General features: G+C 42.2%; 1 protein-coding gene across 4 annotated transcripts; it reads right to left on the bottom strand.

The window, feature by feature from the left end:
• Positions 1 to 18499: 18499 nt before the first annotated feature.
• On the bottom strand, positions 18500 to 23453 carry LOC131218966 (F-box/FBD/LRR-repeat protein At1g13570-like). Of its 4 annotated transcripts, XM_058213886.1 has the most exons (5): positions 23335 to 23432; positions 21444 to 21569; positions 19921 to 20918; positions 19387 to 19554; positions 18500 to 18975 (listed from the first exon to the last, which is right to left on the bottom strand). In XM_058213886.1, the coding sequence occupies exons 3-5, from the start codon at positions 20893 to 20895 to the stop codon at positions 18553 to 18555; spliced, it is 1566 nt and encodes a 521-aa protein (XP_058069869.1). In that variant the 5' UTR covers positions 20896 to 20918; positions 21444 to 21569; positions 23335 to 23432; the 3' UTR covers positions 18500 to 18552. The 4 variants fall into 4 exon arrangements, with proteins under 4 accessions (XP_058069869.1, XP_058069867.1, XP_058069868.1 ...); XM_058213884.1 differs by lacking the exon at positions 21444 to 21569 and having other exon boundaries at positions 23335 to 23453; XM_058213885.1 differs by lacking the exon at positions 21444 to 21569 and having other exon boundaries at positions 23341 to 23448.
• Between the last annotated feature and the right edge of the window lie 907 nt (positions 23454 to 24360).

The following is a 24360-nucleotide window of genomic DNA, read 5'->3' as shown; positions in this document are numbered from 1 at the left end:
GTTGCAGTTGCAGCTAAAAGTAGAGGTGGGTCCTACGTGCAGGCCACCCCCTTTGATGGCATATAATATAATATTATATATATATATATATTACTTCTTTTTACAAGTGGCGAGTACACCCCATTGTCAGCTCTAACGGCTGATGTCCAACGTCCTTGGATGCTGGATGGTATGGATACAACACAGACATCATGTTGGGTCCCACATAGACATGGCCCACCTGATGGTATAATATATTATAATATATTTATTATACTATATTAAAAGAAAGAAAGAAAAAAAAAGGGGTTAATAGGGTGGTGCACTCCACCGTCAGTTCATACTCCACTGTACACCCCACTGTCGGTTAACACTTCACTATTAGCCACCTCCACTGCCGGACGGTGTGGCATGTACCTCATCAAGGTGGGTCCCCTATGGCCCACCTGTTTTAGATCAACCTGGTATTTGTGTTTCTCATCATCCAGGCCCATTGGATGGCCTGAATAAAAACAGATGGATGGCGCCAGTTAAAAGGGCATGATTAAGGTAGGCCACACCGTTTTAGATGGGTGGACAGGGTGGATGATATCATACATCAAGGTGGGCCACAAACCATCATACGCAAGAGAGAAGAGAGGAAGGTGGAAAGAAGGAAAGAAAGATCGGAGATAACGGAGGGGCTCCACCACTATGGGACCCACTTGTTACAAGGAGGACATCAAGGTGGGTCCCACATATATGGACCCTTAAATCAAATAAATAAAGAAAGACAAAATTCCAAATCACCCACCGTCCCTTCTTGCTCCCTAGGCTTCCTTTGCTCCTTAGCTTCGATCCTAGTGGAAGAGATGGAGTTTGGATGGTTGAGATGGGAGATGAGAGGGTAAGAAGTGGACCACACACAAATCCCTTGGAAGGTAGAATGGCTTGGATGTGTGATGCTCTCTCTTGCTTGGGAAAATGGGTTGAGAAATGAGAGAGAGGGTTGTAGAGAGAGAGAGAGAGATGGGTGATGGATGTGGTAGTGATGGATGTGTAAGAGACTTTGACTTTTGAGGTTTTTGGTATAAGAAAGGTATGGGTTTATAAGAAACTTTTGACTTTAGGGGTTGCTTGGGGAAGGGGTGAGAGGTGATGTATACTTTACATGTACTTGACCCTTGATGGGATTGATTGATGGATTGAGGTGACATGATGTAGAGATTCTCTCAGAATTTACAAGCACGGTGTTTTCCTCGCACCGAACGCGGACCCATATCTCCTGACCAGGGTATCGAATTAGCGCGCAAGTCACGGCATCGAAACCGCGGCAACGGCACGGTCGCTAGGGTACAAGTCTCAGGTTGAGTCGACTCAGTTTGACAGTGTGTGACTCAAGGTCACGCGCAAATATCGGTTAAGGGTCGAAGGTTGCCGGAATTCGACAGAAAAGACTACGGAAGTCTACAAAACGGTACGGTCTAGGATATGGGGCTTAGAGTGCATAAGCTTATACAAAGCTTATAAGATGGTGTAATTGTGTGAGCAGTATATGCGTGCTCAAAATGTAATATCAGAGTAATCAGAGATACTGGTAAGTCCATGAACTATACAATATCAGAGTAAGCAGAAATACTGACAAGTCCATAAAGATATCATCAACCTCATCCAGGATATGCAATGAAAAGACATAACAAGCCAATGTCATATACTGAGAAAGTAATGTAAATCGGCTATGTAATGCGGAAACATAATGAACCAGATATTAGATATCGAGGATGCAATACAATATACAATTTGAAAGAGCTACGAGTACGATCAACCTCATCTAGCTTATTTAAATGCAGAAACATAGCAACCCAGAATGCTATATGCCGAGGATGTAATGCAATATGCAACATGTGGTGCCAATGAAATTACCAAGCTACAGTGTGAATTCGGGATGATAGTACGTGATATCGCAGGCTATGGGGCCTATCACAAAGGACTTCTATCTAAACCAGTCTCATACCCAAATTTGGATAGATATACTCAATGTGGTAAGCTCCTAATCTTAGGTTAGTCACGCGCCCCAACCGAAATCCTAGCCATTGCGAAAGTACACATAATGATTAGTTGTGCACCACTAGCTCAAGTGGATAGTGAATGAATGAATGAATATAATGTTGAGTATGCAACTCCTACTCTACAAATCAGTACTGCACATCTCTGGGATCATCATCGGGGTCTAGTACACTCTACATGCAATCGCCGCCCACTGATGCGTGACCATCCAAGTGGAAGAGACTTCACTATCTGTCTGGCCAGTAGTCAGCCAATATCTACCCGGCACATCGATAACGAACTCATTCATGAGCTGGTCAAACTTACCCTAGCTATGTCCCCTACCCTCGGGCGGGTAAGGCCACACTCCCTCCCAACCGACCATGACACAGTAGGAGACACAGCCACCTGATATTCGGCACTCGGGCGCTCATGTATCCACTCAGTCTCGACGTTAGGGTGTCCTCTAGTACCAAGAGGATTTAGGAATTTTCACCCAGGGCCATCTATGGCGGCCCGATGCTAGAACAGATTTCTAGTGTCTCATCTGGCCATCCATGAAATGCTTGTGGAGGCTACGGCCCTGATGTCGTTAGGACGTACAGTAATCACAACACATAATGCAAGATGCATGAGTCATGTATTAATTCTGCGCATACCGTGCGCTCATGTGACACAATCTCCACCTATCAGGGAGTCTTATAACCACCTGCTCAATGACATATGTAATGGTCAATCACATCTCATAACGAACATACAGATGATGCGTATGGGCATGTATCATTATGTTATGCTGTCACATACTCATAATCGGTATCAATAACTAGTACCGACAATCGGCCTCGATAATCGACATCGACAATCGACATCGACAATGTGGACATTTAACCAACATTATCCCCAAGGAATGGCCCACATAGAGCCTAACATAAAGTGGACCCATGGCCTCACACAAGGGCCTAATATACAACACCATGGGCCTCACTCAAGAGCTTAATACACATCATGATGGGCCTCTCACATGGGCCTAACATACATCACAACGGGCTCCATCACCTGGCCCTCAAATGCACCAAAATGGGTCTCATCACATAGGCTTCATATACATCACATTGGGTCTTAAACATGGGTTGAATACACATCATAATGGGCCTCAAATAAGGGCCATGTATACATCACATTAGGCCTCGACAATCGGCCTCAATATTCGGCCTCGACAATCAGAACCAGCCTCTTCAACCGAAATTGGCCTCGACAAATCAGAATAGGCCTCGACAATTGGCCTCTACAATCGGAATCAGCCTCGATAATCGGGTTATACAATCAGCCTCAACATTTGGAATTGGCCTCAACAATCAGACTCGGCCTCGACAATCGAAATCAGCCTCGATAATCGGCCTCGACAATCATAATTGGCCTCAACAATCAGAATCGGCCTTGACAATAAGCCTCGATAATCAGAACCGTCCTCGACAATCGGCCTCGACAATTAGAATCGGCCTCAACAATCGGAATCAACCTCGATAATCAGAATTAGCCTCGACAATCTAAATTAGCCTCGACAATCAGAATGAACCTCGATAATCGAAATCAGCCTCGACAATCTGCCTCGATAATCAGAATCAGCCTCGAAGGGCTTAAGGGAAGGTCACAATGTGGACATTTAACCATCATTACTCCCAAGAAGTGGCCCACATAGAGCCAACATAGAGTGGGCCCATGGCCTCACACAAGGGCCTCATACACAACATAATGGACTACATACAATCATAATGGGTCGGGCCTCGCATACATCACACTGGCCTCATCATATGGGCCTCATATATCACAATGGGCCTTACTAAATGGATGGTTTGGATACAAAGCAGGTAGATGGCATGGGTAAAACATACATCATGAGGGGTCCACAACCGATGGACGGTGTGGATATAAACCACATAAATCAAGGCAGGCCCCACAAAATTTGGTGGCGTCACTACAACAGCTATTTAGCTAGTGGAGCAAATACAGTTAGACAATCTGGATTTATCACATGCCGGAGATCGGACCCAAGAGCTGCTGAGTAAATACAACAGCAATGAGCTGGTGTGCTGGCCCACACCGATCAATAGATGAATGGTTTGGATAAAAACATGCCTCATGATCAGGCCCGGCTTGTTGACGTGCTCAAATGGATGGATTGGATGCAACACATACATCATACAAACCCAGAGAACTTGTGACGTTAATGTAGCAACCGTCCAAAAGATGGACGGCTGGGATTTAACAGATACATCATAGTGGGGTACCATCAGATGGATGGTTAGATAAAACACATGCTCCAAGGTGGGTCCCACCATAACATTTATTTTCCATCCAATCTGTCCATACCGTCACAAAGACCTAGTTAAAGAGGAAAAACAAATATCATTGATCTAAAACTTTTGTACTCCCAAAGAGTTTCAATGGTGGATGATCAATCCCCACTAATTTCTGCAGTGTAGTCCACCTGATGGACGGCTGGATCTAACACACATTTCACGGTGGGTCTCATCCAGATGGACGGCCAGGATGAAGCAAATATCCTAAGCAGGACCCACAGAACTTACTGACGCAAGTACAATAGCTATATAGGTGGGGTCCCCAACAAACGGACGATACAGATAAAACTCATACGTCACGTGTGGTCCATGCAGATGGACGATGGATACAACACATGAATCAGATGGGACCCACTGAACTTGCTGACGTCCATATAAATGGGCAATTGGAAGAACACATACATCATGGGGTTCATGTGATGGACAGCTAAAACAAAACACAAATACAAAGGTGGACCCCACCGTCCAGCATCTGTTGGACGATGCTGGATTAGGACACATATATACATCAAGGTGGGCCCCACCCCCACATGTGCAACACATGTGGGGTGGGTCCCACATCATGCCCACCAGATATACTATATATTATATTATATTACATATTTTATTTATTATTATTGAAAAAAAAAACTAACATCCCTGCACATATGCAGGTGGGCCCTGCACCGATGGACAGCTCAGATAAAACACTTATATCATGGTGGGTCACTCCGAACCACGTGCAAGGATGGTGTGGATGAAATACATATCTCAGGTGGGGTCCACAAGTGTGGCCCACAGCTCCGGATAAGAGCTGATATCTGTGTCTTTCCCTTTAAATAAGGCTAGCAAGCTGGACGGTCTGCATTGTTGGATCCGGCCAGACCGTGAGCCCAAGCTTGAAATGATCTCTCCACATGGACAGCGTGGATACAGTACATACTTCATAGCAGGGTCCACGCAGGTGGGCCACCCCACAAAAAAGATCAAGCTGATATTTATGGTTTCCCTTCAAACAGGCAGTCAGTCAGCAGGTGGACAGTCTTGCTGCTGTTGCTATCATGCAGCCCACCGGATGGCTAAATCTGGATGTACAGATGGATGGCTTAGGATATAGCACATATATACATGGTGGGCCACACGATGGATGGACAAAGCGGATTAAAACCATAGTCACGCAGCAGATCCAACAGCTGTTGGACGTCAGTCCAGCAGCAGGTGAATCTGCCTGACTTTGGACGGTTGGATCTGCCCATCTGGCTCTAGATCTGGACGGTGTGGATGCTCTACACTTCTAGCAAGGTGAGGTCCACGTCAATGTGGCCCACCAGCCCACCAGTTTTGAATCAAGATGATATTTGTGCTTCCCTCTCCATCAACGGCTGCTATTGGACAGCAGCGGGTCAGCTGGAAATGGGCTACCTATCCCATGGTCTGGGCAATCAAGGAGAGGGGGTGGATGGTGTAGATAAAACCCATACATCATAGTGGGTCCATGTGGGGTCCACACGACTGGAGATCAAGCCAATGTTGGTGTTTTCCCCACCATCTAAGCCTACTTAAAATGGCAGCAAGGTGGCTTTGGACGGTTCAGCAAGGCTATCCCATTTGTGAACAATGTGGATCTTAAATATACATCCATGGTGGGCCATCAAACCAGGAAAAAGAGAGAGAGAGAGAGAGAGAAAAAAAAAAGAAGAGGAGCACCCACTTTACTCTTCTTCTTCTTCCCATATACTCCAATGCTTCTATGAAGCACTTTCAACGGTGAAGATGATGGTCTAGAGGTTGGATTGGTGGGGATCTAAGGTGGGAGAGGGCTGAATTTTTGGGATGGGTTGGACGTCGATGGCTCTTGCAATGGAGAATGAAAAGGAAAGAGGGAGGGAGAGAGATAGGAGAGAGAGAGGAAAAGGTCATGGCTTGAAATAATGATGTAAGGCCATCATTAATTTCTTGGTAAGGGAGGGTGTTGACTTTTGGGAAAAGGAGAGGAAATGATTACCTAGTACATCACCCCATGATGGCTTAGAAAATTGTGTCATTGCAATAGACGGGTCTCGTAACGTGCAGTCTACAGTCATTACAATGCGCGGGCCACAACTTATGATCTAAGTGTAGCATTAACTCACGAGACGCAGCGTTGGAACTGTGGCAATGGCGCGGTTACTAGGGTACAAGTTTCGAGTTGACCCGACTCTGATATACGAGACATGACTCAGGATCGTGCGCAACTCTAATAACAGATCGCGGATCATCGAAATTCGACCGGGAGGACTGCAGAAGCCTACAGAATGGTATGGGCTAAGATACGGGTCTCACACCACCAAAGCTGATGCATTGGACCAGGCGGGCATTGATGAGGAGTTCTCTTACTTCTAGCTTTTTGATAGGCCGATGTAGGCAGCACACTTCTCGACAGGGAGAGTCGAGTGATCAAGCTTAGTTAAACACCACCTTTCCACATTTTTGTTGATTTTAAAATTATACATTGAACTCAACTGGACCCATACTCTGGATAATCATACTACATGCATTTCAATTTAATTCCCTGCTTTAATCGTGTTTATTCTGAAGTATGATACACTGTTTAGTATAATTCTATACATGCTTAATTGTCTAATGTAAAAGTAATCGAGAAACCGGCTTTCGCAAAGCATAAGTGATGCTCAGAATCTCAAGAGTCAAGCATTTGCTCGACCCTCAAAATTCGAGGCGTTACAGAGAGAGCATCTATTTATAGCCAAAGATTCTGGAAGTTCAGCTGGCCCAAGGGTCAGTTCAGCTAGCCAAATTCCAAAGATTGGCCCAAACTAAAGTTTAGTTAGCTGAACCTCAGGTTCGGCTAGCCCAATATTCCTGAAATCTGAAATTGTGTCATTGCTGGAAACTTTACCAAACCTAGCTCGGGCTAGCTGAAGGTCATGTTCAGCTAGCCGAACAGGCTGAGGAAAAATCTTTTCAGATCTGCCTTTTTGCCCGAATAATGTAAGGTTGGCCGAAGTCAATTACGTTAGCAAAACCAAATGTTGGGCTAGCCTAACTTGAGTGTATTTTACATAAAATATGATCATTGTCATGCGTGTGTGAAATACACCTAATCTATGGTCAATCTAGGATTATACCACCTGATGGTTGACTCATATGAAGTATTCCGATCTTCAAACCATGAATGATCTTGACTTGAGATGTTGAGTCTTCTTTTCAAACGCTTAATCGAGCTGATAACTTGTCTTCAAGAAGAGCTTGTGATCCTTATAGGACTATGAAATTTGTCAAACTATTATGTTCTTGAGTATAAGCACTTACATCATGCGGCCTACTTGAGTTTCCACGGAAGCTGACCGACGGAGTGGATTTCTCACAGCTATTATGGTGCCACATGTATCTTTCGCCTACACTAACTTCTGGTCGAAGAGAGGCACAAGCAATTCGCATCCCACCTTTAAAGCCTTTTATGTATGTGTAGCCCACCACTTTTTATATATCCTATCTAATATATTTATGATATGAGTGTTGTACCCTATATCTGATCATTCCTCGAATAGCTAATTAAAAACATACACATTTCATTAGACGGAAAGATGTAATGTGCAAAATATCTTTTGAGATATTTGAGTCGCTTTTTATGAAATCACAGCTAGCACTAATTTGGATGATACACATCATTTGATGACAGGCTCAACCGAGAAGCCTAGGGGCAAAATGTGGCCAAACAAAAAGAGCAGTCAGAAGAACATGTTTCAAGAAAAGAAGGAACAATCTGGAAGATCAGCGTGGCAATGGATCAGCTGTCATAACCGTCGAATGAACCAAAGAAACGTATGAGAGATAATTGCAAGAGAGATGTATAATAGCAAGGAATCTAACAAAGTAAGTCGTTTCACACCAATCAAATCAAACTAATCAAATTATCTTTCCTTATCATAACTTAGCTCTATCCTAAGAGTAACAATAGTCTAGTAGCGATAATCCTTAGTTGTAATCTAGTAGAGGTAATCTTTAACTGTAATAAGCAGTTGTGATACGCTTATACGCTAGACTGTTTCCTTTTTTAAGACACCTCATTCTTCTTTCAAAAAGGCATCTTACAGTTGCTCCCTATGATTGACTATAAGTATTTTCTTCAGAGGAAGAACTCCAACCTCCAATAATCACCTAATCATCTTATAATAATCTTGAGAGTGGCCGAATAAGCGATCAAGCTTCTCAAGTCTTGGTCATATATGATCACACTCAATCTATCTGCTTATCTTGGCACTTGGGGTCAAGTTGTTTGGTTTAAATTGAGCTATACAATCGGTCCTTGCATGCCCTCACACATGACACTTGACCAAAAGTAAACCGAGTGCCAAACAATTTTTGGCACACTCGATGGGATCAATATTTTTTTTAATATATGTACTGGTGTAATAGCCTTGTGAAAATATTAGCCGAAAAGTTACTCAAAATGCTTCTGGTTTAAGGCTTGATGGACACATTATCTTTACCATTAATAAACTTTAAGGGTTAATGGTCAGTGTAGAGAACAAATCTCTCTCCAAATCAGATAATGTCATCAATGCCGCAATGCTTAAACCACTGTGTACATGCAGCTCAAGCTCATATGTCGACCACTTTCGAGTTTCGCTGAGCTTCTCGTTATAGAAAGCAATCAACTTGCCTTCCTATGATAAGACTCATCTAATTCCGACATATAAGGCATCACACTCAACCTCAAACAGTTTGTCGAAACAGGGAAGAACCAAGATCGACGTTGCGAATAATCGATACTTGATTTCAACAAAGCTTTGTCAATCTCATCTGTCCATTGGAAATGCCCTTTTTCATGCAATCTGTAATGGGTACGACTATAGTGCTAAAATTCCATACGAATCGACAATAGAATATTGTCAATTTGTGAAAACTCCTCACCTTATAGATGTTTATCAAAATTAGTCATATCTTAATCCTCTCTTGTCCTTTAAATTATTACCCATTCCTGTAAGGCCCATATCCTACTCCGCATCATTCCATAGGCTTCCGCGGTCCTCCCGGTCAAATTTCGACGACTTGCGATTTGTTATCCGCAGTTGCACGCAACCATGAGTCATGTCTCGTATTTCGGAGTCGGCTCAACCCGAGACTTGTACCCTAGCGATCGCGCCGTCGCCGCAGTTCCGATGTCGCGTCTCGTGCATCGAGGCGATACCCAGGCCAGGAGATGTGGGCTCACGTTCAGTTTGAGAAAACACTGCGCATTTGCAAACCCAAGAAATATTTCAAATCATGTCCCATCAATCCCATCAATCATACCTCATGTCAAGTACATATCACCCTATCCCCAAGCAACCCCTAAAGTCAACACCCTCTTACACAAAGTACACCCATCACTCACCTTTTCACCCATCACACCCATTTCTCTCTCTCTCATCTCTCTCTCTCTCTCTCATTTTCCTTCCAAGCAACCCACGTCCATGGCTCTCCATGAGAGAAGCTTTGTGTGGCCCACTTCTATCTCCCATCTCCACCATCCAAGTTTGATCTCAACCGTTGAAATTGTTCATTTGGAGCACTAGCATGCATTGGCGGAAGAATGAAGAAGAGATCTAAGGTGGGTGTTCATTATCTCATTTTTTTTGTTTTGATTTAGGACCCACATGATGTATGCATTGTATCTTGTATGGAGGAGCTCATAGTGGTGGAGCTCCTCCCACCTCATCTGATCTCCCTCTCTTTTTCTCTCTCTCTCTCTTGTGATGGGTGTGGCCCACTTGATCCATGTCGTGCAGCCGTGTGGACCCACCCGATGAATGTGATTCATCCAGCCGTCCAGCTGGGACGGTGGAGCCCACCGTTATGTATGTGATTTACATCCAACTGGACGCTGGACTTCAGCAATTTAATAATCATAATAAATATAATACATTGTATTATATTATATTACATGGTGGGCCCCCACGTGAGACCCACCTTGTTGGCGGAATGGCTGGTGTATTTACACAGCTATATAGCTGCTGTACTGACATTAGCCAGTACTGCAGGTCTGATCATGAGATATCCAAACCGTTCATTCGCTGGGGACCACCGTACCTAGTAATTGTATGACGTCACCAAGTTCTGTGGACCCCACCGTAGGCAGGCGTTAGATCATGGCCGTCCAATCTTGAGACGTCCAGCAGCAGTTGCTCCTGGACCATTTAAAGGAGAGAACGGTGAGTCCCACACGTGTGGACTCACCTTTAAAGTATGTAATTCATCCATGCCTTCAGACACGTGGGTCCCACCTGCAGTGAAGTCACCAAGTTCTGTGGTTCCCACCTAATATACGTGTTTTATCTAACCATCCAGTCCCTGGACGTGGACTGGACCCCCTGCTGTGTGTGGACCCCACGTGGATGATGTAATCCACACCGTCCATCTGAGGACGTGGGATCCACCATGATCTAAGTGTTTTATCTACGCTGCTGGCCCCACATGTGGAATCAATGTGATGGGGACTGCAGCAGCAGAGCGTCAGCAAGTTCAGTGGGTTTGATCCACACCGTCCATTTGTTGGACCCCACATGATGCTGCGTGTACTTTGTTCACACCGTCCGTCCATCTGGACGGGACCCACCTGCAACTGCAACGTGCAGGGTCGCCCTTGATGTATGTATTTCATACTGTCCGTACATCTGGACGAAGGGAAAACACATATATCAGTGGGCCACCACGTGATGCGATTGCATCCACCGTCCATGGGCTAACCATGACATATGTGTATTATTCTTGCCGTCCATCCGTTTGAAAACGGTGGACCCTACCGTAATGTATGTGCTATATACATTCCGTCTATCCATTTTTGCAGGGTGTGGGACGCACCTCACACGTGTTGCGCGTGTGAGGGTGGGGCCCACCTACTGATGTATAGGCTGTCCAGGTGGGACGCACCTAGATGCAAGTGTTTTTATCAAACACCGTCCATCCATATGGACCCAGCAGCTACAACTGCTGCTGTATTGACGTCTGTAAGCTCCGTGGGTCCCTGCATGAGATGTGTGTTACATCCCAACTGTCCTGGGGCGTAGGGCCCACCATATATATGCGTTGTGTGTTGCATCCACTGTCCAGCTCATGGACGGTGGGTCCCACCTTGATATGTTATATATCCACATCGTCCAAATGAGGGACGGTGTGGCCTACCTTGATTCATGCGTTTTATATCCATCCACACCGTCCAGTGGTCTGGACGGTGGGGGACCTCCCAGATGATATATATCTACACCACCCGTTTGCTGGATGGGAGGGGCCCACCTTGTGATGCGTTATATTCACACCATCCTTCCTCGTGGCCCCGATGTGATGTACGTGTTTCATTAGCAATGTCCAGTCCGTGGACCCCTCATGGTGATGTTTATAAAGTCATAAATGAGGCCTAACATGATGTAGTTATGGCCCATCTGAGCGGCCCATAGTGACGTGTATTAGGCCCATGTGATGTGACGATAGTGACGTGTATTGCCTATTCTGATTACCGATCGATTCCGATTGTCATGATCAATTGTCAATTCCAATTGACATGACCGATTTGCCGATTTTGATTATCGATCGATTCCGATTGTCATGACCGATTGCCGATTTCGATTGACGTGACCGATTTGTCGATTCTGATTATCGATCGATTCCGATTGTCATGATCGATTGTCGATTTCGATTGACGTGACCGATTTGCCGATTCTGATTATCGATCGATTCCGATTGTCATGACCGATTGTCGATTTCGATTGACGTGACCGATTTGCCGATTCTGATTATCGATCGATTCCGATTGTCATGATCAATTGCTGATTTCGATTGACATGACCGATTTGCCGATTCTAATTATCGATTGATTCCGATTGTCATGACCGATTGTCGATTCCGATTGACGTGACCAATTAGCCGATTCTGATTATCGATCGATTCTGATTGTCATGACCGATTGTCGATTTCGATTGACGTGACCAATTTACCGATTCTGATTATCGATCGATTCTGATTGTCATGACCGATTGCCGATTTCGATTGACGTGACTGATTTGCTGATTCTGATTATCGATCGATTCCGATTGTCATGTCCGATTGCCAATTCTGATCGACGTGACCGATTTATCGATTCTGATTATCGATTGATTCTGATCATCGTGACCGATTACCGATTCCGACTGACGTGACTGATTTGTCGATTTTGATTATCGATTGATTCCAATTGTTGTGACCGATTACCGATTCCGATTGACGTGACCGATTTACCGATTCTTATTATCGACCGATTCGAATTTATCAAGGCTGAGTATCGAGGCCGATTTTGATTAGTTGAGGCCGATTGTATAGGCCGATTCCGATTGCCGAGGCTGATTGTCGAAGCCGATGTGATGAGGCCCATTGTGATGCATTTGAGGATCAGGCGATGGAGCCCATTGTGATGTATGTTAGGCCCATGTGAAAGGCCCATTGTGATGTGTATTAAGCCCTTGAGTGAGGCCCATGGTGTTGTATATCAGACCCTTGGTGAGACCATGGGTCCACTATATGTGAGGCTCTATGTGGGCCACTCCTTGAGGGTAATGTTGGTTAAATGTCTACATTGTCAAGGCCGATTGTCGGTGTCAGTTATTGATACCGATTATGAGTATGTGACAGCATAGCATCACTATACATGCTCATACGCATCATCTGCATGTTTGTTATGAGATGTGGTTGATTATTGCATATAACATTGGGCATATTGTTATGAGACTCCCTGATAGGTAGAGATTGTCTCACATGAGTACACGGTATGTGCAAAATTGATGCATGGCTGGATTGTATGACTCATGCATCTTGCATTATGTGTTGTGATTACTGTACGCCCTAGCGACATCGGGGTCGTAGCCTTTACAAGTATTTCGTGGATGGCCAGATGGGACACTAGAAATCTGTTATACATGGGGTGCTATAGATATCCCTAGGTGAAAGTCCCTAAACCCTCTTGGTTCAGAAATTGCTCCAACGTCTATACCGAGTGGATGCATGAGCGCATGAGGGCTATATACCGTTAGGCTGCGTCTCCCACTGTGTCGTGGTCAGTTGGAAGAGGGTATAGCCTTACCTGCCCGAGAGGAGGGGGCAATGCTAGGCTGAGTCTGACCAGCTCAAGAAATGGATCCGCTATCGACGAGCCAAGCCCGATATTGGCAGGTGGATAGTGAGGTCTCTTCCACTCACCTTGTTGCGCGCGATGGGGCGGCAACCTAGTTTGGAGTGTAATAGACCCCAGTGATTTTACAAAGAGGAACCGTACTGATATGTGGACTTATTGAGTAGGAGTTGCATACTCATGCATTCATTTCATTCACTATCCACTCGGGCTGGTGGTGCGTAACTAATTGTTGTGTACCTTCGCATTGCCAGGATTTCGGTTAGGCGCGTGACTAACCTGAGATCAGAAGTTTACCACATTGAGTCTGACTATCTAAATTTAGGTATGGGACTAGTTTGGATAGAAGCCTCTTGTGATGGACCCCATAGTCTGCGATACTACGTACTATCATCCCGACTTCACACTCCAACATAATCATTCCATTCGCACCACATATTGCATGATATCCGCGGCATATGACACTTTGGGTTACTGTATTTCTGCATTTATATGGTGTAGATATGACTGTCGTATTTGTGAACTCATCAGGAAGTATATATTGTATTGCATCCTCGGCATTTAATAATTGGCTCTCTATAACTCTTCACTTGCATAGCTGATCTGTATTGCGTACTCTAATATTGTATGACTCATGGACTTATCAGTATTTCCGCTTAATCTGTTATTGTATGATTTATGATCTTATTAGTATTTCTGCTTACCCTAATAATTCATGATCTTGTCAGTATTTCTGCTTATTCCGATATTGTTTGATTTATGGATTGTCAATATTTTCGGTATTGTATGATTATGGCATTGTATTGAATACTTGGCACTTACCTTGTGCACACCCTTACACCACCCTCTAAGCTTTCTATAAGCTTATGCACGATAGATGCGTGCAAGTGATGTTAGGTTGCATCGGCGTTGAGCATGGAGCGTGCAGCTGTCTTCTGGAGCTTTGACTTTATTTTGACATATGTATTTCCCTTTCAGCATTGTATTCAAAGTTTATATTAGTGGATATGTGATGATGATGTTGTTGCCTTTGTGATTTGGGTATACTTGTGGTTATGCTTATTACGAGTTAAATGTACATTGGAAAAAAAAAATCCTCCTTGTAGGATCCCAGGATCGGAATCGGGCGTATGAACGCTAGAAGCTGAGAATGGGGTACTATGGAGGCTGTCGGCACCAGATTCGACAATCGGGATTCCTGTGAATCCGATTTTCGGGTTTAGGGCGTGACAATTCCTAAAAGTCTTTTTAATTTTTCTTCACTCTAGGTAAACCTGCGATTTATGTTGACATGAGATTTTGATTTTTCTAGCTCTAATTTCAGACTTTGATTGATAGTTTTCATCTTGCTTAGTTCAATTTCTAGGTCTTTGTTCTTTTTTAATAATTCAGTCAAGTTGTTTTTGTATGAGGCATTTTCCATAGCGTAGTTGGCATTATCTCTGTTGAGTTCTTTAATCTCATCAACCGACCATTCCTTTTCAGCCTTGGCTTCTTCAAGTTCCATGCTCAATTGCTTATTTTCGGTCTTAGCCTGACCAAGCTTTCAAAGAACTTTCAAGCCTTCGGTGTAAAGTTGGTCATAGGCTTCTTGAAAACCGGCATTGTCAACTTCTTCATCTGAAGATGACTTTTTTTCCATATCCTCATCCTTGTTTCCTATATCCCTTGACTCAGGGATTTATGTGGTGGTAGAGGCCATAAGTATCCTCAATGACTCTTGGTCTCCATCACTTTGAGATTCAACAGAGTCTGAGTTTGAATCCTTTGAGTCGTTCCATGTGGCAGTCATTACCTTCCCTTTGGATTTGTTTTTAGTGGGACATTCAAAAGCAATGTGACCATACCCTCTCCAATTATAGCATTGGGGATCTTTTTACCATTTGGGAGATTTAGCTGTTCGGCATTTTGGGTCATATTTTTTTTACTTTTTGTAGAAGTTTTTTCCCTTGGTTCTTATTGAAGAGCCTTTTAAACCTTTTTGGCCAACAAGGTCATTCATTTCTTCATCGTTATCACTGTCTTCCTCATATTCATATCTCTTTTGTGGGGCTTTTAGAACAATGTTTTTAGATTTTATGGTAGTTTTCAAATACAATGCATATATTTGTAGGGAACCTAACAGTTCTTTTACTTTCATATCATCAATGTTCCTACATTCCTTTATGGTCATGACCTTGGAGGAGAATCGCTCCGGTAGTGATCTCAGGATTTTCCTATAAATATATGGGTACTGGGATTGTTTCTCATAACCCCCATATGAAGTTACATATTTGACTTAGTTTGGTATAAAACTTCATAAATGTCTCATACTCCTCTATCTTTATGTTTTCAAATTGAGTTGTAAGGAGCTAGAGTTTAGAGCGCTTGATTGTGAATGTCCCTTCATGGGTGGTTTCCAACAAATCACATTCTTGCTTAATAGTTTCACACATGCAGATTCGTTTAAATTCCTCTTGGGAAACAACACAAACCACAACAAATTGCATGCAGCGCTTTTGCATTACAATTGGACCTGGTTTTTTCATAATTGGTCCAAAGCGTTTGAGATTTGTATCTTGAGATAGTAGCATCATCATAAGATATTATTTGTTTCATTAGTGCTTGCCACCCATTTTTAAATATGTCCCATACTGCATTATATGTCCTACTAGGCTCAAACTCTCTAAAACATGACTTACTATAAACAATAAACTTACTATTTATAGACAATCACCATTCCTACTAGACTTTATGACTTTTGGCCTAAAATAGTAAGTGTCCGCTTTAGCCGTTCTCCTAACTTTTCTATGCCCTTTTCATATTGGGCACGACTCCTATAACTCAAAGGATTAAAAGTTATACGCCAGCAAAAACTTTCTAGTTATAGAAAAAACAAAAATAAAATGAACTTTTGACCGTCAATTTGATCGAATCTCACAAATCCAGCATGGGTAACCCGGCATAGTGCAGTTGATTGGCTAAAGTAGTTTCTCCTACCCTAAAATCATATATGATATGTCGAAAAACTCATTCCAGTTTGCAAGATACGGTTGTTTTAAGGTTCTAACGATCCTAATCATTTCTGCCTCCGATCGGGCCTTCTCTAGCCCATCTTTGCCATGAAAGTATCCACGACCCGCTCTAAATCAGGATCGCTCTGAAATGACGATGCCCCCTCTTAATTTAGAGGATTGGGCATTGGGTTTGATGGAGAACTCAGGAGCTCAAGTGTTGGCTGCACTTGCATCTCTCCGAGTGGAGACAATGCAGAAGGTGTTGCATGCTCTTAGCCCTAAAAGAGTTTAGAGTAACCCTTCAACTCATATATTCTCAAGTTGAATTAATTGATTGAAATTGAGTCACACCGGTATGTATACCAAATCAAGTGTCCCACGAGGCATGCCAAAAAATAGTTGCCTCTTAATTTCAGATTCGGTCATGTGTGATGTGTGCAGGTGTGCTAGAACTGACTATGTGGCTCGATTTCAATCGACAACTTTGACCCCAATCGTCAAGATATGCAGATACATCAGAATTGACCGTATATGACCAAAATCAGATAAGATCAATCGCCTATTCAATCACCCGTAAAATGTTGTTTAAAATGATCAGGTGATTATCAGATGGTAGGGTTCATCCTCCGAAAATGAGATGCACATTGCATTCTGTACAAAAGAACTTTCAAATACAAAAGTTAAATAATAAAAAGGAAACAATTACAACAGGGAGTAACTGCAAAGTACCGTTCTGAAAGAAGAACTCTGAATTACAATGAAAATTGTCCAGCATATAAGCATAGACTTGGATTACACCTACTAATTTACTGCTACTCCTAATGTAAGATTAGACTACTGGTTACAGTAAAGAACACAAAAGGATTAGATTATGTTAAGAAATACAAAGGATAATTGATAGATTTGATTTGATTTGTTTGTTTAATTAGGTTGGTGCGAGACACTTTACTTCGTTGAACTCTTTCACTATTTATAAACTTCCTTGAGATATCAATTCTGACATTTCTCCCTATTTTCGATGATTCTATTTATAGACTTCCTTGAAATAGCAATCCATCATCAACGATTGTAGCAACGGCTTGAGTACTACTTTGCTTTCTAGATTCTTCCTTGGCATATCGTGATAGTTGAACTGCTTTGCCTTCTAGATTCTTCCTTAACACAAGTTATGTAACTGCTTCTCTCATTTAACCACGTCTGGCTTGAGTTTTCTGTAATTCCATAAAAAGAGCTCCAAATTTTCTTACAGATTTTAAGCATGCTATATACATTTCATGCAATGACATCGTCTTTTCCTAATTGGCTTTCCAAGTAAGTATCAGAAACAGGGAAAAACAGGATGATGCACGTGTGTAGCTGGCATTACGCTGGAAAAAAGCTATTAAGTGCGGTTGGAGCAGTTTAAAATCCATTGATGGAACGTTTACATGATTCAAACAAGCTCACATGTTTACGAGGCTTAAATAATAAGCACATGTGAGGCTTAAAAACGCACTGTGGGCCCCACCGGGATCTCTATGTGATCTCCACTATCAATCAGTTACATCTGGTCATATTCTAGCTTTAACCTGAAACCTTGGCAGATCCAAAACTCAATTGCAAGATTTATTTTATTTTATTTTATTTTATTATTATTTTTAATTATTAATGGAATTCCACATCATGGGGACGTGGAACCACATGCAACCATCCACTGAATGGCCTCCCTGAATGGACTACACCACAAAAACTGCGAGGATCAGAAATCCCCAGACTGAATGGTGGTGTACAAAAAGAGTTTACAAACAAGGGAATTCATGATCCAGAATTTAGAACAAGAAGAATTACAGGATCCATGGTTCGGTAAATCCAGAACATTGGACTGTTGTGTCCTGCTGTGACTGGATCATGCCCCAAAAATCTCTTCAACAGGACAATTTTTGAGACAGACCATCCACTTCCTGCAACGTACCAATGGTCTACATTACAACCATGGGCCAAAATTCTCTGAATTTAGAACCTGGGCTAAAATGTCTACTGACTACTGAATGGACAGTTAATATTGTGCAATCAAATGCAAAGCATTCATGTAGCATCACCTAATAAGCTCCTTGGCGACGAATCTACCTTTACAGTAAACTTCAGTATGAGTTGGGGCTAACGCTCCATTGAGGTCAGAATATTCACATGTCAATATCTGAGTTTTTGATGATGATGCATTTGCCAATATCAATAGCTGCTTGCGAAGAAGATACAATGGTGCTTCAACAGATTTAGACTCCGATGCAAAATCCTTCATGTCACAGATAGCTTCCTGAGGAGCTACCAAAACCAAGGACTCGAGTACAATAGCCTTCTCTAGGAAAAATTTCACCAACTGCATTTCATCCTTGAGCCCTCTAAAACCATTCATTTTTATCACCTTCAGATGATCAAACACAATATCCAGGGTATCCTCTGTCTGCAGTCCCTCGCACTGGTAGTCACTTTGGGAGGGGTCCTCAACGGCAGCAGGAAGCTTCAAATTTGCATCGAAAACCAAGAGGGTATAAATAAGCATATATGAGAGAAGATAGTATTCAAAATGAGATATGCTAAACTGAAAAGCACATCCTGGCCATGCTTCAGGTGGGCCCCATGCTGCTTTGATGAAATTGAAGCCCTGAACAGGTGATCAGTGTTGCAGGACTGCTAATTACCATTTGTCAACTGGGTTTTTCTGTGATCCTTGCCATGTTATTTTTGGGTGCCTTCCATGGGTTCCCACAGACCCATTTTACAATATAAACAATTTGAAACCACCATTGTTTTGCCCGTGATGACAACTAAGAAAGATTAAACAATGCACATTTATGGCTAGGATGTCATCTAAAACTCTTCAAAGAAATTAAATGGGAACTGAAATTACAGCAGGAGTATGTAAACCTACCTCAATGAAAAGCTTCTCTAGACAAGGACATGGACAGTTTTTGAAGAAGCTAAAGGTGTAGGCCAGATAGCTAACACCATACCAATCCAGCAATAGCTGCAATTCTTGCAAATTGTGGAATGTAACAGGCAAATCTTCGGTTCTATATTCCTCTGCTAAACCTACATACTGTGCAGATCAAAAGAAACACTTTAGGCACATAAAAGTCACATTATTACAGAGTTGCGCTATGCCTAACACACACCTCTGGGCACCATACATTGGGTGGATCCCACTGTGTGGATGGCCTGGCCAAAATTTTCAGGCCAGTCCACTCATTAGCATTTTAATTTTATTTTTTATTAGTTGGAACTGTGCAATGTTTCATACATTTGAAGCTCAACTGACAGTCAAACGGACTAATTTTCAGCCAGGCCATCTACAAGGTTGGGCCCACCTGATGTGGATCAATATCCTACAAACACTTGTAGAGGTTTCTGTGGCTAAAATAAAAACTATTAAGAATCTCTTAGAAAAGTAGGAATGAACATATACCTGAAGTGAGACATCACACAAAGTCAGAATCTTAACATGTTCAAGATGGTGCAGAACAGTCATCCAATCATCTTCAAGTTGGTAACTCTCCTTACATATACCATTAACAAGGACATCCACCAAACTCGAAATGTTCTTGAAATACATATGAATAAAATCACCATAGAAATGGAATGACTGGAGGTTTGGAGCAAAAATCTCAATCTCACAGATATCACAGTCGACCACTGTCAATTTCTTAAGTGGCAGATCTGGAGCAGAAACCGTGACATGAGTCAGATTAAAACAATCCATTAAACTCAATTCCTCCAGAAGCAGGCAGTTTGAAAGCATGCTTTTAAGCACGTCACCTGGAACTCTAACGAGTCTTAGGTGGAGCGTTTTGAGGTAGGTGTAACCATTGAAATTCAATGGCGGGTCGAAATCGCAGCGACTCAAATTTAAATGGGTTATAGAATCACAAATAAAGAGGGAGGGAGGCAATTTAGAAGGCCACCTGTCATCATAACGATCCAATCTCTCGTCATATACAGTTTCACAAAAGTCGATATCAAGCTCCTTAACTCCCCTTGCTACTGCGAATTCAACCCATTTCTCAGCATCTGACAGATAGTGATCTCCTAGATTGAACAAGAGCCGAAACATTTTGATCTCCTTGCCTTTGTGGAGTTGTAGACATCTGTTTACAGTACCCACAAATTCTTCTGAGGTTTGGCCGGTTGCGAACTCCAAACCAAAGTCCAGAGCAGTGGCATAAGCCCAGATGTGTTTCCACAAGTTTCTCCATCTCCTTGACAAAATGCTTGTTCTTACGATGAATTTCATCGGCATCAAGGAAAGGATGTAATGAAGGACAGCATCGGGTAGTTCGCTGATTCTGTCATTGGTAATCTCCACGGCTTTCTGGCTCTGAAACTGATGCCTACTCACTGTGCAGGAAGGATTCTCCATTTGGTTCCTCTTAGTTTCTATCATTCTCAGAGGAATTGAAAATTTTTCTGCACAAGGATTTGCAAAATACGCTGTGGTGTTAGTTTGTCTAAGTGCAGTCCATGGCACAGCAATCCAAACCATTCATCTGATGTACCCCACTGTTAATTGATCTTGGTGAAAAATCTCCAATATCTGAAGATTCTAGCCGACCAAATTTGGCCCTTTTAAAGATTGAACATTCTTTGGCCTGTTTTCTCAACCATCTACTTTTAGGTCATCAACCTCGGGTTTGGCCCATTTGGGAGATTTTTGGGGCGCAGTATACAAACTGTGGGGCCCATCAGATCAGCAGTCTGGATCACCAAACACAGTCCCATTCTCACAAACTAAGGATTCGAGGATACTACGAATATCCTTCAGTTGAGGATCATATATCTCCACTGTCTGAAAGAAGAATGCCTATTTTAAAGCTCTTGTCAAAGGAAAAAATCAGTAGAAAGGTCATCAATTTTAACATGAAGCTGCAATATTTGATAAAGAAAAGGCAGAGATGCTACAAAAGATTAAAGAATAAACTAATGTTTTATTACTAGAATAATTTGTCTAGAAGTGTTCTAATCCTTTGCTAAGAGTACTTAAGACAGCACTTAACATGGAGAGGCCCACCTGATGAGTGGCATGGATCTCCCAAGTTGGCACCTGTGGTGGCACGTACGCTGCAGAAAATTATAGTTTGTGTGACCTATTATTCAATATGATTTATTCTTAACTCATTACGGTGTGAATTCCCCTACAGGCCCTAGTTGCACCATAGTTTTGAATATTGATATCGTATCGGCCGATACAACCATCTTATATTTGTAACAACTTGAGATAGATCAGTGATACAGGGCCAAAGGCCCATCCTAAAATAATCATATCAGCCCATGTAAGGTCCAAGTGGACCATAGTTTTGAATATTGATATTGTATCAGCAGATACAGACATTTCGTATTTGTATCGGCCTAATATACACGATACAAGGCCAAAATGGCTAACCTTAGGGGCTGTTTATTTTGCCCATTGCTATGGTAAAGGAAATGGCCAATGAACACAATTACTTTACCTGTCTCCAAACAACAACAGTGACCGCAATGATAGCAATTTTACGTTACTTCAAAATCAAATCATCATCAAAACAAGCTGAGTTTACTGTTTTAACAGTGAATTTTACAGTAATTACATGAAAAAATGCAATGACTATGAATTACTAGTCAGCTGAATACATCTACATTTGACCGACCATTCTTGTGTTTGGTTTGGCGGTGATAGAACAGTAATGATAATACAATTCCTTTACACTACCAAGGAAATGAGCAAAACAAACAGGCCCTTTGAAAGAAATGAGATGTATTGGCTCGTATTGTCTGATTGAGGGTTGATACAGGCCAATGCACTGATAAAGGCCTAAATTTGATTTATTTTTATTTTTATTTTTATTTTTTTATGCAACCATGTAGGAAGACTAGAAATTCATGTGACTATACTACAACTATTTTAGGAACTGAAACAAAAGATTTAAGTGGGATTTGACGAATCGTAGCTAAACGGACCATTATGGAAAAATTGGAAAAAAGGTATAAAACTTCGCGCTTTTTTTTTTTGTTGTTGTTGCTGTGTGTCTCAATCTAATGGGCCCATTTGCAGTTGCTAAGGATCCAGCCTCTAATTACCTATGACTTGATTCCTCATACAATTCCACACCATTTAACAGATGGTGGTGAGTCTTTAACCATTCATACGGCATACACCCAGATCCATAGCTCAACTGGCAGACTGAGTGGAGATACCTCGTTTCAACACTTGAGGTCTTGGTATCGATCCCTAGCGGGGGTGGCTAACATGGAGTGTGTGTACTGACATGGGTGTGTACTAACAAGCTTAACCCAAAAAAAAAAACCATTCATACGGCATAATTGTACAGAAATCCAAACCGCCCAAAGATTGCTGATCCATTTGCAGATGGAAAACGACACTGAGAAGATGATGACACTAACCCATCAGATTCCTCCTTTCGAAATTCGACCACCCACCATTCCGCTTTCAGCCATCAATTGGATGGTTAGCATTGTTTGATCGGTGTTATTTTTCAGAAACATCCTCCATCCGCAACAGGCCCCACAATTTGGATGGTCTGGATAGCTGTAAATGAAGGCCACATGCAAGGAAAGTGAGTCACCACCATTTCCAAAATGGCAGTGAACTATCATGGGATTCTAGCCCGAGTTACCTAACTCGAACGGATCCCTCTCGAACTGTCGAAACAGTTCGATCGAACAAGATTTCAGCTCGATTGGCCCTAATTCGACGGTCTGGATTGAACTAGTTAAGTCCAATTGGAGGTGGGGTTTGAGGGTTGTTTAATCCTGCGAAATTCCGCTCAATTAAATTGATTTGAAAGGGAAAAGGAAGAAGAAGAAGCGGTCGAAATTGAATGCTCACCAAAACCTGATACAATCGCGCTGCGAGTAATCAACTGTCCTGTTGGAACCCCGAATTCGGCCATGGAGTCGTCGAGAAGGAGAGGAGGAGCTCTAAATTGTCGGGTGCTGAAGAAAAAGACATGAGAGAACCTTTAATACTCTGGCGTAGCGTGATGGTTGCTACGCACGCACTATTAAATTATCAGAAATGATCACACACACAACTAGTTGTTCATCACGGTGGGGCCCACATATTTAAATATGGTGGGGATAACTCATATATATCATGGTGGGGCCCACATATTTAAATTAGTAATAAAAACATTTGTATGGACCGATTTTCGAAACGTAATTCCTGGCGACTTTCAAACCGGTGTAGTAAGTAATAAGCAGGTAATTCCATCAATTTACCAGGGGAAATTAAAAATCAATCAGCCCTAAAGGAATAGGACAACATGACTCATCCTTATTATACAGTATTTTTGACCATTCTTGAAAAACCCAATTGAAAAAGAGACGTGTTATAGAAAGGGAAAAATACTGCTGGCTAAAGATATTCAAAGATACTTAAAGTGCTTTTACGTAATCACAAACTTACATAATTACAATATAGAAAGTAGTTAAGAGAAATCAAAAGAAAACCAAGCGACTAATAATTATCCAAGAGGTAAACTAAGCGGTCGATGGTCATCCAAGAAGTCGATCAAGTAATTGAGAGTTATCCAGAAGGTCAACTAAGCGACCAAGTAAAATGTGGTCGAGTTAGAAAGAAGGCTACACCCAAATCCATAGCTCAAGTGGTAGACTGAGTGAAAAATACCTCGTTTCAACACTGAGGTCTTGGTATCGATCCCTAGTGAGGGTGGCTAACAGTGAAGTGTGAACTAACAGTGGGTATACTAACAAGCTAACTAAAAAAAAAAAAAAGAGTTAGAAAGGAGGCTTAAAGCAGTTACTATGACATATGTCAAGTTTAGAAGGAAGTTTTCAGAAGACCGGGTAGTACATAAATGGTTATAGCAACCGTCAGAATATGAGAAGCATC

This window comes from Magnolia sinica, chromosome 11, assembly GCF_029962835.1.
Source record: "Magnolia sinica isolate HGM2019 chromosome 11, MsV1, whole genome shotgun sequence".
Classification (NCBI taxonomy): Eukaryota; Viridiplantae; Streptophyta; class Magnoliopsida; order Magnoliales; family Magnoliaceae; genus Magnolia; species Magnolia sinica.
The sequence above is the reverse complement of the archived record's forward strand: the minus strand, read 5'-3'. Positions and strand labels throughout refer to the sequence as shown.

Bases quoted from the DNA above. Each gene is read 5' to 3' on its own strand.
- LOC131218966 (XM_058213883.1), bottom strand. From the start codon at position 20,994: ATGGTTTGGATTGCTGTGCCATGGACTGCACTTAGACAAACTAACACC. The intron at 19,555-19,920 runs GTATATGTTCAT...TGATCTGCACAG, and splicing joins TGTGTGATGTCTCACTTCAG to TATGTAGGTTTAGCAGAGGA. The intron at 18,976-19,386 runs GTAGGTTTACAT...GCAAATTTGAAG, and splicing joins TAGAGAAGCTTTTCATTGAG to CTTCCTGCTGCCGTTGAGGA.